Raw genomic sequence first — 21,121 nt, forward strand, 5'->3', positions numbered from 1 at the left:
ATCGGCTTGTTCTTGTCACCAAACCAATTCATCCATCTAGTTTTATCATAAATCGTCCACACCTTTGTGACATGTCATGCTATATATTGTTTTGGCCTTTTCTCTCAATGGTGACAAATCACTTGGAAATTTAAAATAATTCTCGTGTCTGGTGCGGATTCAGATCTTCACCAAACCTTCTTCAAAAAATTTCAGATCTCTACAAAGATTCAGATCTTCAAAAAAATTTGCTGGACAACATTCACACACCCAGGAGTCTGGAAAGTTCATCACTAGTATGATGGTCCAAATGGCCTTCACATGTGCCTTGATTACCTTGCACAGTTCTTTGTAGGTTGCATCATGTCTCCAAAGGTCACTTGTCCAGACACACAATGTGTAGAGTGGAATTTTCAGAGGCAGCTTCTTCACACCATAACCTAAGCCCTGTTAAGTGCCGAGCACACTTGTCGCATTACAAACACAGCTTCACCATTAATATGTAGATACTTAACAAATTTATCTTTATTAAATGTCGACTGTTCTTGCCAGGTTGGAGACTCGCCTGAGCAGCTCGCCCTGACAGAACAACAACACGAGGTCGTCCAAGTGCTGAGCAGGTTGCGCAAGGTAACTCTTTTCCCACGCCTTTAGCTCATCCATCTTAGCCAGGACTCTTGAATTGGTTTTATTTATTTATTTTTCACTTTACAAGTTGTAAAGTTTTATCCGAACAAGCACCTTTTGTTGGTTGATCCATTAAACCCCTGTATTTCATTTAGCGATGCTTTTTTGTTCAATGTTCAAACAGATATAGTTCAAAATACTAACTTTTTCACTTCCTTACATTCAAATGAGCAATTGATCGAATGTCCGTCGAGTTTTCCATGGAGGTTTCCCCGAGCTGCGTGTTCCTTGTTTGAGAAGGTCGTGTGGGCTCTGGAATCTCGCCGTGCCAACCGTGCCAATAGGGCATGAATTTGGGCATCGGTGTTTGGCACAGTGGCGGTGAGCGTTTGAAAGATTCTACATTCTTTCCTGAGCTGGCATCTCTACGCTTACCCAGCTCAGAATGCTCTCCTGGCATTTAATTGCACAGAGAAAAGCCTCGGTGGGGCCTGCTTTGGACTCGAACCCTTCGTTCTCTCCTCAGGCTTGAAAGCCGCTGTCAGCACTTCCCTTTCCATGAAATTTATGCCGATGACGGCAATTGCTGCAAAGCCACATCGTTTAAATGTTTGTGATTGGCTGTTGGTTTTTATTCTTGGAGTACGGCTTTTTTTTTTACGTCAATATGGATTCTTGTTGGACAGGGAAATTTGGAAAAGGATAATTTGTTTTGAAAAGTGTTCATGCTGCCAAGTGTCGATATTCGGCAATTTAAACAGTGCATCCACAGTTTTTTTTTGTTTTTCTTGTTTTTTTTTGTAAACAAGATCGAGGCTCGTGAAAGAGCTAACATTAATCACACAGAAAGACAAACCGACACATAAAACATATAACATGGGGAGCGGTAGACAAGATGGGGTGAGAGGGGGAGGAACACAAACACAACATCTGAGAGCAGGGACTGAGAGATCTGTGGGAGGGAGAGGGCTTTGGGGGGGGGGGAGGCATGGGAAAGGGGGGGTGAGAGAGGTATAAAACATATGGACACTGCCAGGACTTCCAGGAAAGAAGTTGGAATTTCAAACAAGGTGCATCTGGGGTGAATTAGTGGGGGTAGAAAAGATCAAGGTTTTGGATGGGGAAAGATAAGAGATGGTGGTGAACAGCTGTTTTAAAGACCTGGAGGGAGGGGTGGGATTGAAGGGAGTGTGGGATTTTGTTTCAGAGGCGGGAGAAAAGAGGAGTGAAGGTGAGCAGAGAGCCGAGATTTCCAGGTCATTTCCGAGTCACTTCCGGGTCATTCGCCTCGCAGGCTGAGCTGAGTCGGTCGTCCTGTGTATTTATAATAATAATAATAATTCATTTATTTTGTATAGCGCTTTTCAAGAAGCCCAAAGGCGCTTTGACAGAGTGGAAAACATAATGCATAACAATACATGAAAACAACAATTGCAAAAAGACAAGAATCAATAGGGAAATATTTAAAGCAAAAGGAGGGAGAAGGAGAAGAGATAGTCAGGGGTTAAATGCTGTGGGTTGAATGTTGAATGCAGTGTTGAACAGGTGGGTCTTTAGTGATGTTTTGAATGTGGTGAGTGAGGAGGAGTCTCTGATGGTGTGAGGTAGTGAGTTCCAGAGGGTGGGAGCAGCGATGGAGAAGGCCCTGTCCCCCCAGGATCTGAATTTGGTCTGGATGGAGGGGTGAATTAGTTGGAATTTCAAACGGTTGGAATCGGGGAGGTTGATACCAGCAGAGCGGAGGTTGCGGGTGGGAGTGTGTCTGGAGAGGAGGTCAGCCAGGTAGGATGGGGCCAGGTTATGGAGGGCTTTGTATGTCAAGAGGAGGATTTTGTACTGGATTCTCTGGGGGATGGGGAGCCAGTGAAGCTTGTAAAGGACGGGGGTGATGTGGTCACGGGTCCGGGAATGGGTGAGTAGACAGGCAGCGGAGTTCTGAATGTATTGGAGTTTATTGGTGATTTTTGAGGGTGAACCATAGAGGAGGCTATTGCAGTAGTCCAGACGGGAGGTGATGAAGGCGTGGATGAGGGTTTCTGCAGCCGTTGAGGAGAGGGATGAGCGGAGACGGGCAATGTTTTTCAGGTGAAAGAAGGCTGACTTTGTGATCTGTTTAGTGTATTTGTCGAAGGAGAGGGTTTGGTCAAAGATGACGCCAAGATTCCGGATGTGAGGGGAGGTGGACACTGGGATACCGTCGATGTTGAGGGCAAAGTTATGGGTGGATTTTGTGAGCGTTTTTGGGCCAATGATGATTATTTCAGATTTATCACAGTTAAGCTTGAGGAAGTTGATTTGAAGCCAGGATTTTATTTCAGTGATGCAGTTTGTCAGGATAGAGTGGGTGTCGGTGGAGACGGACTTGGTGGAGATGAAAAGCTGGATGTCATCGGCGAAGCAGTGGAATTGGAGACCATGACGGCGGATTAAGTGACCGAGGGGGGACAGGTAAAGGATGAAGAGGAGGGGGCCAAGAACTGAACCTTGGGGGACACCTTGGGGGAGGGGAGCAGTGGGGGATTTGCAGTTATTGATGGAGATGAACTGGCGTCTGTCAGAGAGGTATGATTTAATCCAAGAGAGGGCAGTGCCGGTAACGTTAAAGGTGGATTCAAGTCGGGTGAGGAGGATGGTGTGATCGATGGTGTCAAAGGCAGCGCTGAGGTCGAGGAGGACGAGAATGTTGAGGTTGCCAGCGTCAGAGGAGAGGAGAAGGTCATTGGTGATTTTGAGGAGAGCAGTTTCAGTACTGTGGTTGGAGCGGAATCCAGATTTAGCGTGTGTTGTCATGTTGTGCTTTGTGTGAATGATTGTGATGGATCCCTGTTTCGTTTCCTGGCTTATGGCGGCGTGTCTGCCCGTGAGATTTGCAGTACTTTGGTTTTTACTCGCCACCAAGTTGAAAATTTCGAACTGTAAGTACCCGCCATGTTTTTTCGTTGAGCCTCACGCAGCCCCCGGTGTGCGCCTCTCAACAAGACAGTTCTTTTCCCCGTCTCGCCCCATCGCACGTCCCATCGCCCGCCCCATCGCTTGCCCCATCGCTCGTCCCACCGCTTGCCCCACCGCTCGCCCCACCTCTGCACGCACCGCTGCATGTACCTAGCTCGACTATCCGCTCTAACTCCTCTATCCTGAGGCCTATTTGCTACACTCGGCAAAAACTTTTGTCTTTAAACAACACCACTCGATTGACTCCTGGGCTCGTGTCAGGCCTCAGAGAACTTGAAATCGGCGTTGGTCTCCCGAGAAAACGCGCAAAGCGAGGCGGGAGGAGAAAGCTGAGAAAAATACCGATTGTGATTTCTCTTCGCGAACAGTGATGTCCCGGCCCACATTTTAATAATTCCTGCGAAAACGTGTCCCCTGTCAACTTCAATAACCTCATCTATCCCTGTAGAACATACACGGCACCAAAACAACACCGTTCTGACCTGTATCTCGCCTTATTCAACGCTCAGTCTGTGAGTAGTCCTGAAAAGCGAACCGAAATTACCTCTTTTATTCAAGATAACGATATCGACGTGTTTTTTCTGACCGAAACTTGGCTCCGACCCAGTGGCGACGAAGTGAGATGTGCTGATCTCACCCCACCTGGATACACCCTGCAGTCATTTCCTCGCTCCTCTCGGGGTGGGGGCATGGCTGTTATTTACAGAGACAACTTCTCTCCCTTTGTCTCCTTCACCACGACTTTTTCGTTCGACCATTCATCCTGCGAGCTAGCCCATGTCACCTTCACTCTGTCAGAAAACACACTTCATTTCTTCTGCCTCTACCGACCTCCACCTAACCGGAAAAACAAGCTTACTGACTATGTTCGTGACCCAGCTTCCTAATCTGCTCGACCACTGCAATACTCTTCCTGGTTCGTCTTGATTCTTGGAGATTTCAACGTCCACTACGACCAACCACAACATCCTCTCACTTCAAAGATCATTGACCTCCTTTCTACTTTTAGTCTGTCTCAGTCTGTCTCCCAACCTACACACGTTAAAGGACACATCCTGGATTGGTTAGTGCACAGATGCGATGATCAGTTGGTACAGTCCACGTCAGTGACCTGTGCTATCACCTCGGACCACTTCTGTGTCACCAGCCACCTGAGTATTGCTGTTCCTCGTCTTCAGCCCATCTTCATCACTGCCCGCAACTTTCGTGCCATCGACCGTTCCGCCTTTAAAGAGGACCTTCACACCCGTCTCTCTGGCCGTTCCTATGTCACTGCAGAAGACCTCGACTGTTGCCTCCGCACAGCATTGGACTGTCTTGCTCCAGCGACACGGCACGCCGTTCCCAGACGCAGGAGTACTCCGTGGTTCAGCGCAGTCAGCGACGAAGTCAGGGCTGCCAAAAAGGAACGACGACGTGCCGAGAGACAGTGGCTGAAGACTGGCCTCACAGTCCATTAGCAGTTGTATAACATAGCTAAAAGACTCGTCATAAAAATCATTCTGAAAGCAAAAACGTTATATATTTCTGATCGGATTACTAGGAGCTCCTCCTGCAAGCAACTGTTCAGCATTACCAACCGCCTGTTTGCCACCAAAAATAAATCCGTTCTTCCCACTGTATTTCCTCAAAACGAACTATCCCAACGCTTCCTGCATTTCTTTCACAATAAAATTCAGTCAATAAGAAACAATCTTGACAAGCAGTCACTCCTTTCCTTCGATGATGCTGAACACTGCTTTCACGGACGACCTCTTAGTTCGTTTACTCCTGTTACTGAGGAAATTGTCAAATGTACAATCCTCAAGTCAAACACAAAAACATGTGATCTTGACCCCCTTCCCACCGATTTGTTTATTGAGTGTTTGGACACCCTCCTCCCATTTATTACTGCAGTTATCAATGATTCTCTGACTACGGGTTCATTTCCGCTTCTCTTTAAGCAAGCTCTTGTTAAACCACTTCTTAAAAAGCCTACCCTTGACCTTAACGACATGAAAAATTACCGTCCTATCTCCAACCTGTCTTTCCTGTCAAAGATCACAGAAAGAATTGTGCGATCACAGATGAATGACCATCTAGTTTCAAATAATCTTTTCAATTCTCGCCAGTCAGCATATAGACTAGGCCATAGCACCGAGACCGCTCTCCTAAGAATAACCAATGATCTTCTGACCTCTCTTGACTATGGTAAGGTTTCCATTCTTGCTCTTTTGGACTTGTCTGCTGCCTTTGACACGATTGACCATAGTGTCTTAATTCGTCGTCTTGAAATCACATTTGGTATAACTGGTACTCCCCTTTCTTGGTTGATGTCCTATCTTACTGATAGAGTGCAAACAGTTGTTGTCAATGGCCAGAAATCAGCCCCTTGTCCGCTTTCCTTTGGCGTTCCCCAGGGCTCAGTCCTGGGACCTATCCTCTTTCTTTTGTACACTCAGCCTCTATTTCATCTTGTTGCCAGACATTCAGTTGACCACCACGCCTTTGCGGATGACAATCAGCTGTACAAAGGAAGCACGATTCAACAAATCATGCCCACTGTTGAAGTGTTAGAAGGCTGTATTGCCGACGTGAAGGCGTGGATGACCCAAAACAAACTTCAGCTGAACGATGCTAAAACAGAGTCTATGATTGTAAGATCGCACAGGTGTCCTCTACAATGTTCACTTCCTACCACTATTCATGTTGGTGAAACCGATGTAAACTTTGTTTCGTCGGCCAAGAACCTTGGTGTGGTTTTCGACTGTAACATGACATTTTCCAAGCAAGTACTTCAAACTTGCAAATCAGCATACTTTCAGCTGCGAAAGATCGCATCCATTCCCAACTTTCTTACTCCTCAGGCTGCTCTAACTCTGGTCTGTGCCCTTGTCCTCTCAAGGCTAGACTATTGTAATTCTTTGTATGCTGGCTGCCCTCAGTTTCTCTTGGATAAGTTACAAAAGGTTCAAAACTCTGCCGCTCGTCTTGTCTGTAAGGCGAAGAAGTCTGACCATGTTACAACGCTTCTTGAATCTTTACACTGGCTGCCTGTCTCTGCTCGTGTGCAATACAAAATTTGCACACTATGTTATAAATCATTGTGTGGACCGGGACCTCACTATCTCTCCGATTTGCTCACTCTCTATGAACCTCGGTGACGGCTTCGTTCAAGCGACGACTCTATGACCTTAGAGCCGCCGCGCACCAGCACCAAGTCGTTTGGCGAGAAATCCTTTTCCTTTGCTGCACCTCTGCTCTGGAATGACTTGCCTTCCTCTGTTTGACATGTTGACTCTCTTCCTGCCTTTAAAACGTCCCTGAAAACCTATCTGTTTCACAAGTCTTTCAAATTCTAAGTCCTGTTTTCCCTTTGGTTTGAGGTGGGACAGAGATCGAGAGTATGTCTGTGTACATGTGCGGGGGAGGGAGGGGAGGAGGAGGGGGAGTACACATCTGTGGGTTTTGAATGGGAAGGGAGAGGAATAGGGCAAGAGTGAAGATGTGTCTGTGTGTGCGGTGTGTGTGCGTTCGCATGATAATGTAAAGCGCCATGAGGGTCGTTTACTCTGCTTGATGGGGCTATATAAGACTCCTTTATTATTATTATTATTATTATTATTATTACTAGGGCATTGCCCGTACTATATCTATATCTAAAATTATATCCCCCCCCCTCTATTTACATGAAATGGTTTGGTCCAAAGCGAACGGCTTCCGGAGTTTGGTAAAGAAATCGCCATCGCGTGCACAAACGCGCAGGAAAGCGAATGAATCGCAAATTCGTTTTTATTAGTTTTAAAACATAGTTTAACGCCAACATAGTTTGCAAACGTGAAATAAATGAATACGCTCTCAAATGTGCCATCCGAGGCAGAGTGTGTCCGCCACGTTCGGCACACGCGATAGTTCGCTGCTCTCTGATTGGTTGAATCGTTTTTTGGACATAGCTCGGTAAGTAATTGTCCGATTAATATGAAACCTTGAAAAGGCACATCCTCGGGTCCCCAGCAATATACCTGGCAAGTTAAAAGTATATCGGACCCGTGGTTGTCGAGAAACAGCGGTCACAGACAAACGTACAAACAGAGATTACTGGAATTATAGATAGATTATTATTATTATTATTTATTTCGGCAGTTTAACCATCAGAGGGTTGCTGGCAGATCTTGTGCGACCTGTAGGAATATTTGGGGGACAAAGCACAGAGAGAGCTGGGGGAGCAAGGCCGGAGAGGAGGCGGGAGAAGACAGAAGGACCACCGACCTGTCTGCGGTGAGTGAGTGAAAGGCCCTCAGAATCGGCTTCATCGCGGGAGATTCCAATGATTCTGAAAGCTTTGGTTCCAACTGCGTGAAGCCGAGCTAGGTGTGAGGCAGGAGCACCGGCCCATAGAGGAGAACAGTATTCCATTGAGCTGCGGATGAAAGCCTTGTATGTGGTGAGGATCTCAGGTGTGCCGAGGAAGGACTTCGCACGACGGAGGATGCCCAGTCAGCGATTGGCTTTGGAGGCCAGCTTGGAAATGTGGTTTTCCCAAGAAAGATCATGGCAGATAGTGAGACCCAAAAGGTTGAGCGACAGAACTTCTTGGAGAGGATTGTTGAGAAAGTAGATGGGAGGGTTGTCCAGTCGATCTTTTCAGAGAGACAGAGTAAGAGTGTGAGATTTGTCAGGATTGAAAGACATGTTCCACTTGTTTGACCAGTCTGTGATTTTGTCCAGGTCTTCAGAGAGTGAGGAGGCTGCAGACTGCCAATCTGAGGGAAGAGGAATGGAGCGGCAGAGAGTGGAGTCATCAGCAAAGAGATAGAGGATTTTCCAGAGAGTCGGAGAGATCGTTGATGAAGACCAGAAAAAGCACAGGGCCCAGAACACTGCCTTGGGGAACCCCAGCCTGAACAGGAATGGGAGATGAAAGAAATCCATTCAGGGCCACACGTTGTCTACGACCAGAGAGGAAGTCCACAAGCCAAGTGTGGAGATTTCCATGGATACCATAGGAGGAGAGTTTGATGAGTTTGGAGAGTTTGATATGTCAAGGGAGACGGCTCTGATTTCCTGTTTGGCATGGAAGACCTCCATCCATTGTTGAGACAACAGAAGCAGCATGTCCAGAGTAGAATGACCTGGCCTGAATCCAAATTGATGATTGGAGATCAAGCCATTGGAGAAGAGGAAGTATTTAATATCCGAAGCAATGATGGATTCCATGACTTTGCTGATAATTGGGAGCAGGCTGATTTGTCTGTAGTTGCAAGGATCTGTTTTTGTACCTTTTTGTGTAAAGCGGTAATGTTTGCTGATTTCCAGGATGCTGGCAGATGACCTTGAGCAAAAGAGAGGGTGAAAAGAACAGAGAGAGGGTGAGATAGAGCGGCAGAGCAGGATTTTAGGACCCGTGGGCTGATGCCGTCTGGTCCCGTTGCAGAATCAGAGTCGAGGTTTGACAAAAACTCCTCCACCTTGTCAGGAGAGAAGGACACAGAGTCCAGGAGCAGTTGGGTTCGACTGGGTAAGGTGGGAACAGAGTTGACAAGTTGATAGACACAAGTTTTGTGATAAAACTAACATTTTGTAACATGTTTAAATAAATTAAAGCCCATATATGATTAAAGGCTCTTGGAAGCCGAGTCACACTCACACAAACACACCAATCACACACTCACGTGCACAGCAATCACACACACACACCTAATCACACAGACACACACACCTAATCACACAGACACACACACCTAATCACACAGACACACGCAAATGCATACACACAAAGACAAAGACAGCAGACAACACCATACTTGACTTAAGACAAACATGGCCAGTGACCTTGGGGTATGCAATGTAACTTCACAGAGCACTCTGGTTACCATATTTTGACGTCTATTTTTCTCACATTTGAGGATAAATCTCTCGCACTGCACGTACTATTTGTTGTCTTTTCTACAACTCGACCAGGATCAGATTCGACCCACCAAAATATCTGCCGGACTCACAACAGACGCTCTAACTACAATGCTTTTGAGTCCAACCATTTAGACTTGGTGGTGTTTTATCTTATCATCCATTTTAAAATTGTGCTTCATTGGGATGCAATTTGCTTTCTGTTACAAGTGAAAAAAGGGAGTTGGTGCAGCTGTGAATCCATTGGCACCATGCTGGTCAGCGGAGGACTTAGCACAGAGTGCAGGGCTTTTGCCGGACCCCCTCTCGGCCATTCTTCTCTGATCACAAAAGGCGGATGGTTACTTGCGCCTCGGCCACACACCGAGGGGGACGGAAGTTAATTTGATGCTGTTTGCTTTTGAAGCTTGGAAAGTGTTGTTGGATTTGAATTGGGAACGAAGGTGGGGTAACGACAAGCTGAGGGATTGCGGAATAGTGAGGGTTCTTGCTGCATTGAGAATATTATGAGAGCATGGTGGCTCAATTGTACCTACCTAGCCTAGTCATGTATTAAATCATGCTTAGGCCTGTCAAGATAAACGAAGGTTTTATTTGTGAGCAAATATATTGCATTGAAGTGCTGTAAGTATCATGTGATCAGTATAAACATTTTGTATATATTATATCCATATGCGAACTGGCGTAAGCGTGTCAAACACACCAGACATGTCGGACTTGGTGATCAGACAAGACAGCTACATTGGGAATTTATTGAAAAAGTTTTTGCATTTTTAATACCCCACTCCATTTAAAAATATGTGCATATCTATTTTGAATACATTTTAAATACTTATACAGGATGTTGGTGCTCGTTTCTCGAAGACAACAAACAACAACATGCATTTTAAGGCCATTTTCCCTGCTAGAGCGGGGGTTAGCCTTGCGGTCCCCATGACAATCTTCTCCATTTTGCCCTATTTTCTGCATCTCTCCTTGTTAACCCCCTTGCCCGCATTTCTTATTCGACCATCTTTAGCCAAGTCTTTCTCGGTCTTCCCCGTCCTCTACTTCCTTCTACATTCATTTCCATCACTCTTCTCAACCAGTCACTTTCATCCTTCCCCAACACATGACCAAACCATCTCAACCTGTTTCTCTTCACAGCATCCATCACAGGCTCTATTCCCATAATCTTTCGCAATTCATCATTTGTCTTCCACTCTCTCAACGATACTCCGCACATCCAACGAACCATTCGCATTTCCACCCTTTCCAGCCTTCGTTGCTGCTCTACGTTCATTACCCATGTCTCGCTCCCATAAATCATAACACTTCTCACACATGCAGCATACACCTTTCCCTTCAGCTTCAACGACACTCCCCTCCTCATCAGCACGCCACTCAGTTCCGGAAACGTCTTCCATGCACATCTCACTCGAGCAACTGTTGCCGAGTCTGATCCACCTTCTACATTCAGCATGTCTCCTCGTTACAAAATGTTTTCACACCTTCCAGCTTCACGCCATCTCCAGGTCCAACTCAACATTTCCTCCATCTGCAGCTCCATTTGTGCACACCTTACACTTGAATGTAGCTGCCACACTGGTTCATGACCCTCTCAGACCACTACATTTTTGATGAACCCACTCAGCGCACATTGTACATTGAATGGAATTCACCCCGACACCCTTCCTGCACACAGCACACAGCCACTTCCCAGTTCTTTCCACCTCACCACATGCTTTACCACTTGCCATCACCTTCGTTTTTCCGATATTCACCTTCAGACCTTTTGTCTCCGTACATTCCTTCCACTTGTTCATCTTCTCCTTCAGTCCATCCATACTTTCTGCAATCAACCCCAGATCATCAGCATACAACAACTCCCACGGTAAACCCTCCTTTCCGTTCTGAGCCAGCACCTCCATCACAGCTACAAATAGTAGTGGACTTAGTACCGACCCCTGATGCACTCCCACCTTCACCTCAAACCCACCACTGTTCCCGTCCTTCGTCCTCACAGCTGTGCGCGCTCTTTTGTACATTGCCATCACTACTCTGATCAACCATTCCTCCACTCCTAATTTCCTCAAAGCCCATGTCACTACTTCACGTGGAACCCTATCGAATGCTTTCTCCAGATCAACAAACCCAAGAAACAACTTCTTCCTCTTCTCCATGTACTCCTCTTGCAACTGCCTCACAATAAAATGCGCGTCTGTCATTCCACTTCCTGGCATAAATCCAAACTGCATTTTGTCAATCTTCACTTTCTTCCTTATCCTCCTCTCCAACACCCTTTCCAATACCTTCATTCCATGCTCCAATAACTTTATCGCTCGATATGTGCCACAGTCCAGAGGGTCACCTTTCCCCTTGTATAGAGGGACGAGGGTACTCAGTTCCCAATGCACTGGAATGCGGCCCTCTTTCACCACCAGATTACAGATCTCTGTCATTCTCTTCACACCCCAATTTCCCGCTGCCTTCAACATATCTCCCACAACTCCCGTCGGCCCTCCCGCTTTTCTACTCTTCATTGCTTTTATCGCTTCCTCAACTTCCTTCTCAGTTATCTTCTCTGCCGGTCCTAAAACTGGGTTACTCTCCATGTTGCCATCCCATTCATTCTCTGTATTCAACAGCATTTCCATATATCTTTTCCATCTTCCTTTAATTCCATCTGGGTTCACAACGATTTGTCCCACTTCATCCTTCAAGCAACTCACCCCCATCACATCACACCTCTCTTTCGCTATCTGCTTTGCAATCCTGAATGCCGCTCTCTGACCCTCTTCCAAATCCAAGCGTTCTCCGAACATTTTCCTCCATGCCGCCTGCGCCTTTTTGCAGCCTTTGCAGCCTGCCTTATAACTTTCATGCTCTGCCTTTTCTGCCCGCCATGCCCTTTGCCTTCTGCCACTCCTTGAACTTCTTCCTCTTCTCATCAATCCTCTTTCCAACTTCATCATCCCACCACCATGTTTCCGAGTGCCTCGGTGGTCCTTTTGTGCATTCACATACCTCACCAACGGCTCCCAACAGACTATCTTTCATTGACATCCAACCACTTTAAATCTCAACCACATCATCGTCCACCATACTCAGCCTCTCTTTTAATGCCTCCCTCACTGTCACCTCTTTCAACCTCCACACCTTCATTCTCTGTTGGTTCTTCACCCGCCGAGCTCTCCTCACACCTTTCACCCTTATGTCGCAGACAACCAAGTGGTGCTGTGAAACAGCCTCCTCCCCCGGGATCACCTTTGTGTCCCGGAGGTGCCCCCTATCTCGCCTACGCACCAGCAGGTAGTTTGTTTGCAGGTAACTTTTTAATAATGATTTCCTGTGTCGTCAGCCAAAGGATACAACTCAAGCCTTGAGCAGAAAGGCATCTGCTGTGAACATGGAGAAGTTTAAGAAACTCCATGCCCGCAGAAAATGGAAGGTCTGTTTTATTAAATTCTTACTTGCAAAATGGAAGATTTTTCAAGTACTCTGTATGTTGGTTGGTCTTGTGTGTTATTCTGTCTGTCTGTTTGTCTCTGGCTGTCAATCGCCTGCAGGTCACAATTTTAATCCGATCTTCACGAAGCTTCTCCATATGGTAGAGTTGGTCAAAAGGAAGAAGCTTATTGATTTTGAGATCAAAGGTCATCTTGAGGTCAGATTGCTAAAATCGCCATTTTTCATCCAATCGACTTGAAAATTGAAAAGCATTTGCATATTGAGTCACTAAATTGGGAAACCAACTATTTTTGAGGTCCAAAGGTCAACTCAAGGTCAAACTTCCAAAATCATCAATTTTCATCTGAAAAAATCATCAATTTTCATCCGATTGACTTGAAAATTGAACAGCATTTGCATATTGTCACTGAATTTGGAAACCAAATATTTTAAGGTCAAAAGGTGAAAGGTCAACTCATGGTCCGTCAAACTTCTAAATTCATCAATTTTCATCTGAAAAATGATCAATTGTAATCCGATCAACCCGAGCTTTGATTAAGATCGTCAATTTAAATCTTAATGAAATGGACAATTTGATGTATCTTTGGCAAATTTTATTCTGGGGAAGGGGTGGATTTTGCAAGTATCGTGCTCTGCACGACGTCTTCTTGTTATTATTTTTGTTGTTCTTGATTGTATTTAGGGCTTCATGCCAAGTTTCCTGTTGTCATGCAAATGTCGCCAATAGCCCTTTTGTCTCCTTTTGCACGACAAACCTTTCTTTCTTTTGCATTATAGCAATCTGTGCGACTCATCAACCTTTGCCAACGACTTTCTCGCTCATTCCTTTCGCGGAACAACATGAACCTCAGCAAGAGCAATGAAACCCTGGTGAGCCTTAAGCTTTGTTTAAACAGGTAAATAAGACGCTCTGCAATTTGTCAAACCAGTTACCATTCTTTTTTTGGGTGTATACATTGCTACACTATTTATATGTATATATATATATATGCATACATATACATATAGATATATAGATTTGATATATAGATATATAGATGTGTATATATATATATACGTAGATATATAGATATATAGATATAGATATATATACACACAGTATATTTATATATAAAGATATAAATACAATTTTTCATTTATTTTTATTTGTTATACATGCAGTACAGAATATATTGCAGAATAACAAAGATTAAAGTCCCCCCCCCCCCCCCCCCCCCGCCCTTCTTCCCCATACACCTTCGGGAACTGTACTTGTAAATGATCATAATGAAGGAGCAGCGCTCCTGCTTGAGACGGACGAAGTGACGGACAAGACACAAACTCGTCCGAGAAGATGTTTATTGTATAATCAACTCGGGAACTCTGAAAGCCCGTTTATCGGGTTCGCATACATATAATCCAAGCCAAAAAGCATATGTCAGAACCAAAGCCACGCCTCTTAGGCGAGGCACGCTTTGGTGGTCATGTGACCGACAGGTGCAAACAATTATAACCTCGGCGCCGCGGTTTGTCCGCCGGTTACGTCACCGGCTTGGGCAAGGAGATTATGTTGCTGGTCTCGAGCTTTGGGGGACCCATGGGTCGCTACACACGCCCCCCCAGAATCAACTTGGTCCAGGAAGGTCAACCTGAGGGGGGTCCGGATGACCCGACCGAAACGACCCCTGGCTGGTCGCGGGGGGGGGGGGGGGGGGGTCCGGTGTGGTGGCGGGTGGCCGGGCGGGGGGGGGGGGGGTGCAGTGGACGGGGGGCGGCCGCGCCGCGGTGGGAGAGCCAGCCGTGGCGGCTGGCCGACGTCCATGTGGGCCGGCTTGAGGCGGTCCACCGAAATCCGGTCCGCCCGGTCGCCGATGCTGACGACGAAGGACTTGTTGTCCCGTCGTAGGACCCGGAAGGGTCCGTCGTATGGTGGCCGGAGCGGCCCCCGGTGCGCGTCGTGGCGCACAAAGACTTACTCCGCCGTGCGGAGTGCTGGGGGGACGTAGGATTGGGGGTCGCCGTGGCAGGACGTGGGCACCGGGGCGAAACGTTGGGCGGCCTCCTGGAAGTCCGTGCGCTGGCGCGCGGCGGACCAGGGGCTGGTGGCGTCGGGCACGAACTTGCCCGGGACACGGAGGGCCTGGCCGTACACCAGCTCGGCGGTGGACGCCTGGAGGTCCTCCTTTGGAGCCGTGCGGAGGCCCAAAAGGACCCACGGGAGCCGGTCGGCCCAGCCGTCGTCCTGGAGGCCGGCCATGAGTGCGGCCTTCATGGAGCGGTGGAATCGCTCGCACAACCCGTTGGCCTGGGGGTGGTAGGCCGTGGTGCGGTGCAGGGTAACGCCCAACGTGCGGGCGACCGCGCCCCACAGTTCGGACGTGAACTGTGGGCCGCGGTCCGACGAGATGTCCGCCGGTGCGCCAAAACGCGCGACCCAGGTGGCGATGAACGCCTGGGCCACGTCGGCAGTGGTGGTGGAGGCGAGGGGCACGGCCTCCGGCCACCTGGTGGTCCTGTCCACCATGGTAAGCAGGTGGGTGAACCCCTGCGATGGGGGAAGGGGACCCACCAGGTCCACATGGACGTGGTCGAAACGTCGCTCGAGCACGGTGAAAGGAGCCAGCGGAGCCTGGGTGTGATGGTGGACCTTGGCCCGCTGGCAGGGTGTGCAGGCATTGGCCCAGTCGCGGACGTCCCGTCGCAACCCGTGCCAGACGAAACGTGCCGACACCAGCCTCTGGGACGCCTTCCGGCCCGGGTGAGAGAGGCCGTAGAGCGAAGCAAAAATGCAAAGGTGACCGGCACAACGGGGCGAGGTCGGCCTTGGGAGACGTCACAAAGCAGGACCGTGTCCGCGAAGGGGACGTCAGCCAAGCGGAGGCCCGTGTCCGCCACCCGGAGCGCCTGCACCGTGCCGTCGGTGGCCTGGTCCGTCGCCATCAGGGCGAAATCGACGCCGAGGTGGACGGCGTTGGCGCCGGCTCGAGAAAGGCAGTCGGCCACGGCGTTGTCCTTTCCGGCGACGTGCCGGATGTCCGTGGTGTATTCCGACACGGCGGAGAGGTGGCGCTGCTGGCGGGCCGACCACGGCTCCGTGACCCTGGCCATGGCGAAAATCAATGGCTTGTGGTCGACAAAGGCCGTGAACGGGCGGCCCTCCAGGAGGTGGCGAAAATGGCGGACGGCCAGGTACAGCCCGAGGAGCTCGCGGTCGAAAATGCTGTACTTCAACTTGTTGGGCAGGAGTTGCCGGGTGAAGAACGCGAGCGGCTGCCAGGCCCCGTTTACCCATTGTTCATGAACCGCGCCCACGGCGTAGTCGGAGGCGTCCGTGGTGAGGGCGATGGGAGCATGGGGTACCGGGTGGGCCAGCAGCGTGGCGTTGGACCGTTTCACGCCGGTGAAAGCAGCGTTCATGTCCGTGGACCAGACGACGTCGCGCTTCGCCGGCTGGCCGCGGAGGGCGGTGTACAAGGGCCGCATGAGTTGTGCAGCTCAGGGCACGAAGCGGTGATAGAAGTTCACCATCCCGAGGAACTCCTGCAGCGCCTTGATGGAGCGGGGGCGCGGGAAAGCGGCGATGGCCTCGATTTTGGCCGGTAGCGGCACGGCGCCGTTCCGGGTGATGCGGTGGCCCAAAAGGTCGATCGTCGCCGCACCAAAGTGACATTTGGCCAGGTTGATGATCAAGCCGTGCTCGCTGAGGCGGCCGAACAGCGTCCGGAGGTGGAGGAGGTGCTCGGCTCTGGACGTGCTGGTGACGATGTCGTCCAGGTAGGTAAAGAGGAACGGCAAGTCGCGCAGCACGCCGTCCATCAGGCGCTGGAACGCCTGTGCCGCGTTTTTGAGGCCGAAGGGCATCCAGAGGAATTCGAAGAGGCCGAAAGGTGTAATAACGGCCGTCTTCGGGAGGTCGGCCGGGCGGACGGGCACCTGGTGGTACCCCCGAATCAGGTCCACTTTTGAAAAAATGGTCCGCCCCACCAACCGGGCGGAAAAATCCTGGATGTGCGGGACGGGGTACCTGTCGGGGGTAGTGGCGTCGATGAGGCGGCGGTAGTCGCCGCATGGCCGCCATCCGCCCCCCGGCTTCGGGACGATGTGCAGCAGTGAGGCCGAGGCGCTGTCGGAGCGCCGCACGATGCCGAGGCGCTCAAGCGCGGTGAACTCGGCCTTGGCGACGGCGAGTTTGGCTGGGTCGAGACGGCGAGCTCGGGCGTACACCGGCGGGCCCATAGTCGGAATATGATGCTCGATGCCGTGACGCACCGCGAAAGCCGAAAACGTCGGTCGCGTGAGGGCCGGGAACTCCGCGAGGAGACGCGCGAAGTCGTCTGCCAACGGGAGGACGCAGGAAAGCTCGGTGGGCGCGGAACGGCTCAAGGCGCACGCCAGCGAGCTGAAAGTTTCGGCGTTGACGAGACGCCGACGTTTAACGTCGACCAGCAGCCCATGGGCGCAAAGGAAATCGGCACCGAGCAAAGCCATGGGGACGTCCGCCGTCACGAACTCCCAGCGAAAGAGCTGGCTGCCGAAGCGGAGGGTGACGGTGCGTGGGCCGAAGGTGCGGATGGCGGAGCCGTTGGCCGTGATTAAGGAGGGGCCGCAAATGGCGGCCTGCCTGTCCTCCGCCGAAGCGGGAATGACGCTCAGCTGAGCGCCGGTGTCGCAGAGAAAACGCCGCCCCGACGCTTGGTCCGCGATGAATAGCAGGTTTCCGGAACGGCCGGCGCTCATGGCTGGTAGTGAGCGCCGGCCCGACCGTTTCCCGACTTGCCGAACATGCACGGGGGTCGACATGATCGGGCCCGCCGCCCGAACCTGGCGTGGAAATAACACCAGGCCGGGTCTGGCGGGGGCTCCGGTCGACGCGTCGGGACCGGGCGACGCGGCGTCGCCGCTGCCAGTCGCGCTGGCCCGGCGGCCTCCGGGAAGGAAGCTGCGTCGCGGGCGTCGGGCGGGTGGGCGGGAAACTGCGCCGCGGGCGCCGACTGGGCGGCGGGCGGGCTCCCGGCAGCCACCCCGACGAGCTGGCTCGCCGCTCCGACGAGCTGGCTTGCCGAATCGATCTTGTCGGCCTCCCTGGCGAGGTCGCGGGGGTTCGCGATGGTCGTGCTTGCCAGGGCGACCCGTACCTGGGCCAGGAGCTGGCGGAGAAAAAGCTCTCGGAAAAGGAAATCCGAGGGGTGCTCGCCGAGCAACCCGAGCATGTAGTCCATATGTTCAGACGGGCGCGTATCGCCGAGCTCAGGAAGGTCGAGCAGGCGTCGTGCGCGTTCAGCCGGGGAGAGGGCGAAAGCGCCCAGAAGAAGTGCCTTGATGGCGTCGTACTTGCCGTCAGCGGGCGGGCTCTGGAGGAGGCTCAGGCAGCAGGCGGCAGTCACGGAGCCGAGCGCGGCGACCACGTAATAGTATTTCGTGGTGTCCTCCGTAATGCCACGCAGGGCGAACTGGGAGTCCGCCTGAGCGAACCAGACGGCGGCATGTGCTTCCCAGAAAGTGGGCAGTTTGAGGGACACTGCCGTGTCCATCGCGTGTCGTAAACTCGGGGTCACCAGTGAAGGAGCAGCGCTCCTGCTTGAGACGGACGAAGTGACGGACAAGACACAAACTCGGCCGAGAAGATGTTTATTGTATAATCAACTCAGGAACTCTGAAAGCCCGTTTATCGGGTTCGCATACATATAATCCAAGCCAAAAAGCATACGTCAGAACCAAAGCCACGCCTCTCAGGCGAGGCACGCTTTGGTGGTCATGTGACCGACAGGTGCAAACAATTATAACCTCGGCGCCGCTGTTTGTCCGCCGGTTACGTCACCGGCTTGGGCAAGGAGATTATGTTGCTGGTGTCGAGCTTTGGGGGACCCATGGGTCGCTTCAATAATAATCCTGATGTTGACAAATTTGAGGGCGCCCATCTGTTGGTGATGCAGCTTTGCACGAAAAGCCATTTGGAATGCGGCTTTTCATGTTTTTGTTTTTGTTTTTGTTTTTACATTATATGAAACATACGTCCCACTAAAATCTCGTTTTACAAAGGTGGGATAACACCGACGTTTCTTTTGATATTGGAACTTGACAATGGCGAATTGGACTTTTTGACAATATTTTAAAAAGAATCATGAAGTTTTCGTTGAATGAATTGCTGTTCTTGCATTTTCTCATTGAAATACCCCTAAAGTATTCAATAACATGAAACCCAATCATATACAGTGCCTTCCATAAGCATGGAACAGTGAAGTCAAATTTGTTATTATTACTCTTATACTCAATAAATGTAGATTTGAGATCAAAAGATGAAGATGATGCAATAAGGTCAGCTTTTATTTCTGGGTACTTGTATGCATATATGTTTTACCATTGCAGAACAATAGTACTTTTATGTTCAGTCCCCCCATTTAAGGTGAGCATATTGGATTGAACGAATGACTGACAGGCGTTTCTTGTTGCATTGATCAAGTGTGTGTGTGAGAAAGAATTGGTCAACAACAACAACAACAACAACAAAATGCATAAAAGCTGTGAATGGCTCGTCTTTGTTTTAGCCTTTGCGTTTTGCCTATTGAGTCGGTGGGCAGGCATAAACCAACATGAAGACCAGAGAACTGTTGTCCACTTGTTTTATACCGTGTACTCGAGAGATCTCGCGAGATCTTGGAGACGGCGGCAGGGATTTTCGAAGCTCCACACGGTCTCCACGTTTTTCGAAGTTAAGTCTGTTCACAATTGTATTTTGTCGAAACTGTATTTATCTTTCGGTGTGTGAAGTTATTGTGTGCAACTTTGGTTGTTTCTCGGTGTTTATCTTTCATAAATTGATCGTCTGTTTGCCGTGTCGTGTCTTGAGGCCTTGTACAGTGTGCACTGTACAACCTTGAGGCTTTGTTTTTCTCTCAGCGGTCCGTCTTTTGTGATCCAATAACTTTCGTTCTCTGTATTCCCAGTCTTTTCACCCATAGCCTACTTCCTTGTGTAAATCTCAACTCAAAAAAAAAAAAAAAAAAAAAAAAAAAAAAAAAAAAAAAAAAAAAAAAAAAAAAAAAAAAAAAAAAAAAAAAAAAAAAAAAAAAAAAAAAAAAAAAAAAAAAAAAAAAAAAAAAAAAAAAAAAAAAAAAAAAACATTTTCCTTCTCTGTTCTCGTTCGTTTATTCATTCTTATTCGTTCGTTCGTTCTTCGACCACGTGTTTCTCCCCCATTTCCCCAGATAGTTTTCACTCATTAACCTTCAATGTTTACACTTTCCCCTCAAGTTATGTATTCCGTCATATTTTATAACACCTTTTTCTTCTTCTTCTTTAAAAGGCTGCTTTCGACTTGCTCACCAAATCAATTCATCCCAAAAAAAATATCCATCTCCTATAGTGTCTTTTTTCTACATTCCCTAAACTCGCCTGCACTCCATCCTCCATCCAGCGTCCTTAAACGTATTTTTAACTCGAAGGTCACAAGAAACTCATTTTGCAATAAATGTTCGTTTCCCATAAATCGTACACTTTCAAAAATCCAATCTCACCCCTCCCCTCCAAATCTTCCCCATAACCCCTCCCCTCCAAATCTTCCCCATCACCCCTCCCCTCCAAATCTTCCCCATCACCCATCCCTTTCAAATCTCCCCCCTTGCCCCCTCCCTCCTAAACTACCCCCTCACCCCTCCCCGCCAAGACGCCCCCTCGCCCCTCCCCTCCTAGACTCCTGCCTCACCCCTCCCCTCCAAATCTCCCCCATATCCCATCCCTTTCAAATCCCTCCCCTTGCCCCTTCCCTCCCAAACTCCCCCCTCACCCCTCCCCTTCAAATCTCCCCACCCTCATTGCTTCTCAATTTCCCCCCTCTCACTGCCCCTCCTCAAAGCGTCCTCCCCGCTTCTTCCCCCTTCAAACTCTCACCTCCATCTCCCCCAACCTTCTGCCTCGCTCTTCCCCCTCCTCAAATAACACCTCATTGTGGCTCACCCAATCACCATCAAACCATTTGTCCGCCCCATCCTTCCCTTTCTCCGAGCTATTCTGAAATCTCTGACACACCTTCAACAGCTCTCCCTACCTCTTCCACCTCTTCCACATCTTACCCTGCCCCTCCTCCCCCCTGTTCTGTATCTGATGCTCCCCCTTCCTCTTCATTAACGGTATGGACCTCAAACATCCGGGGCCTTCGTTCAAACTTAACTGATCTCTCCATACAGGTTGCTTCTGTCAAACCAGACGTGATCTGCTTAACAGAAACTTTCCTCCTTTATGATGTCTCTGA

The 21,121-nt window shown here is 49.4% G+C and overlaps 1 protein-coding gene across 6 annotated transcripts in view; it reads left to right on the forward strand.

The window, feature by feature from the left end:
* Positions 1-21,121, forward strand: part of LOC137412398 (death-associated protein kinase 1-like) — a 290,813-nt gene that overhangs the window by 185,274 nt on the left and 84,418 nt on the right. For 4 of the 6 annotated variants that reach the window (XM_078771644.1, XM_078771645.1, XM_078771647.1 and 1 more), the window contains 3 exons: positions 532-609; positions 12,785-12,874; positions 13,672-13,764. In XM_078771644.1, the coding sequence (XP_078627770.1) occupies positions 532-609; positions 12,785-12,874; positions 13,672-13,764 (261 nt within the window). The remainder of the gene's footprint in view (positions 1-531; positions 610-12,784; positions 12,875-13,671; positions 13,765-21,121) is intronic. The other 2 variants (XR_013622362.1, XM_078771646.1) reach the window with 1 other exon arrangement.

The sequence above is a fragment of the Myxine glutinosa genome, chromosome 2 (assembly GCF_964187855.1).
Source record: "Myxine glutinosa chromosome 2, kmMyxGlut1.1, whole genome shotgun sequence".
NCBI classification, from domain to species: Eukaryota; Metazoa; Chordata; class Myxini; order Myxiniformes; family Myxinidae; genus Myxine; species Myxine glutinosa.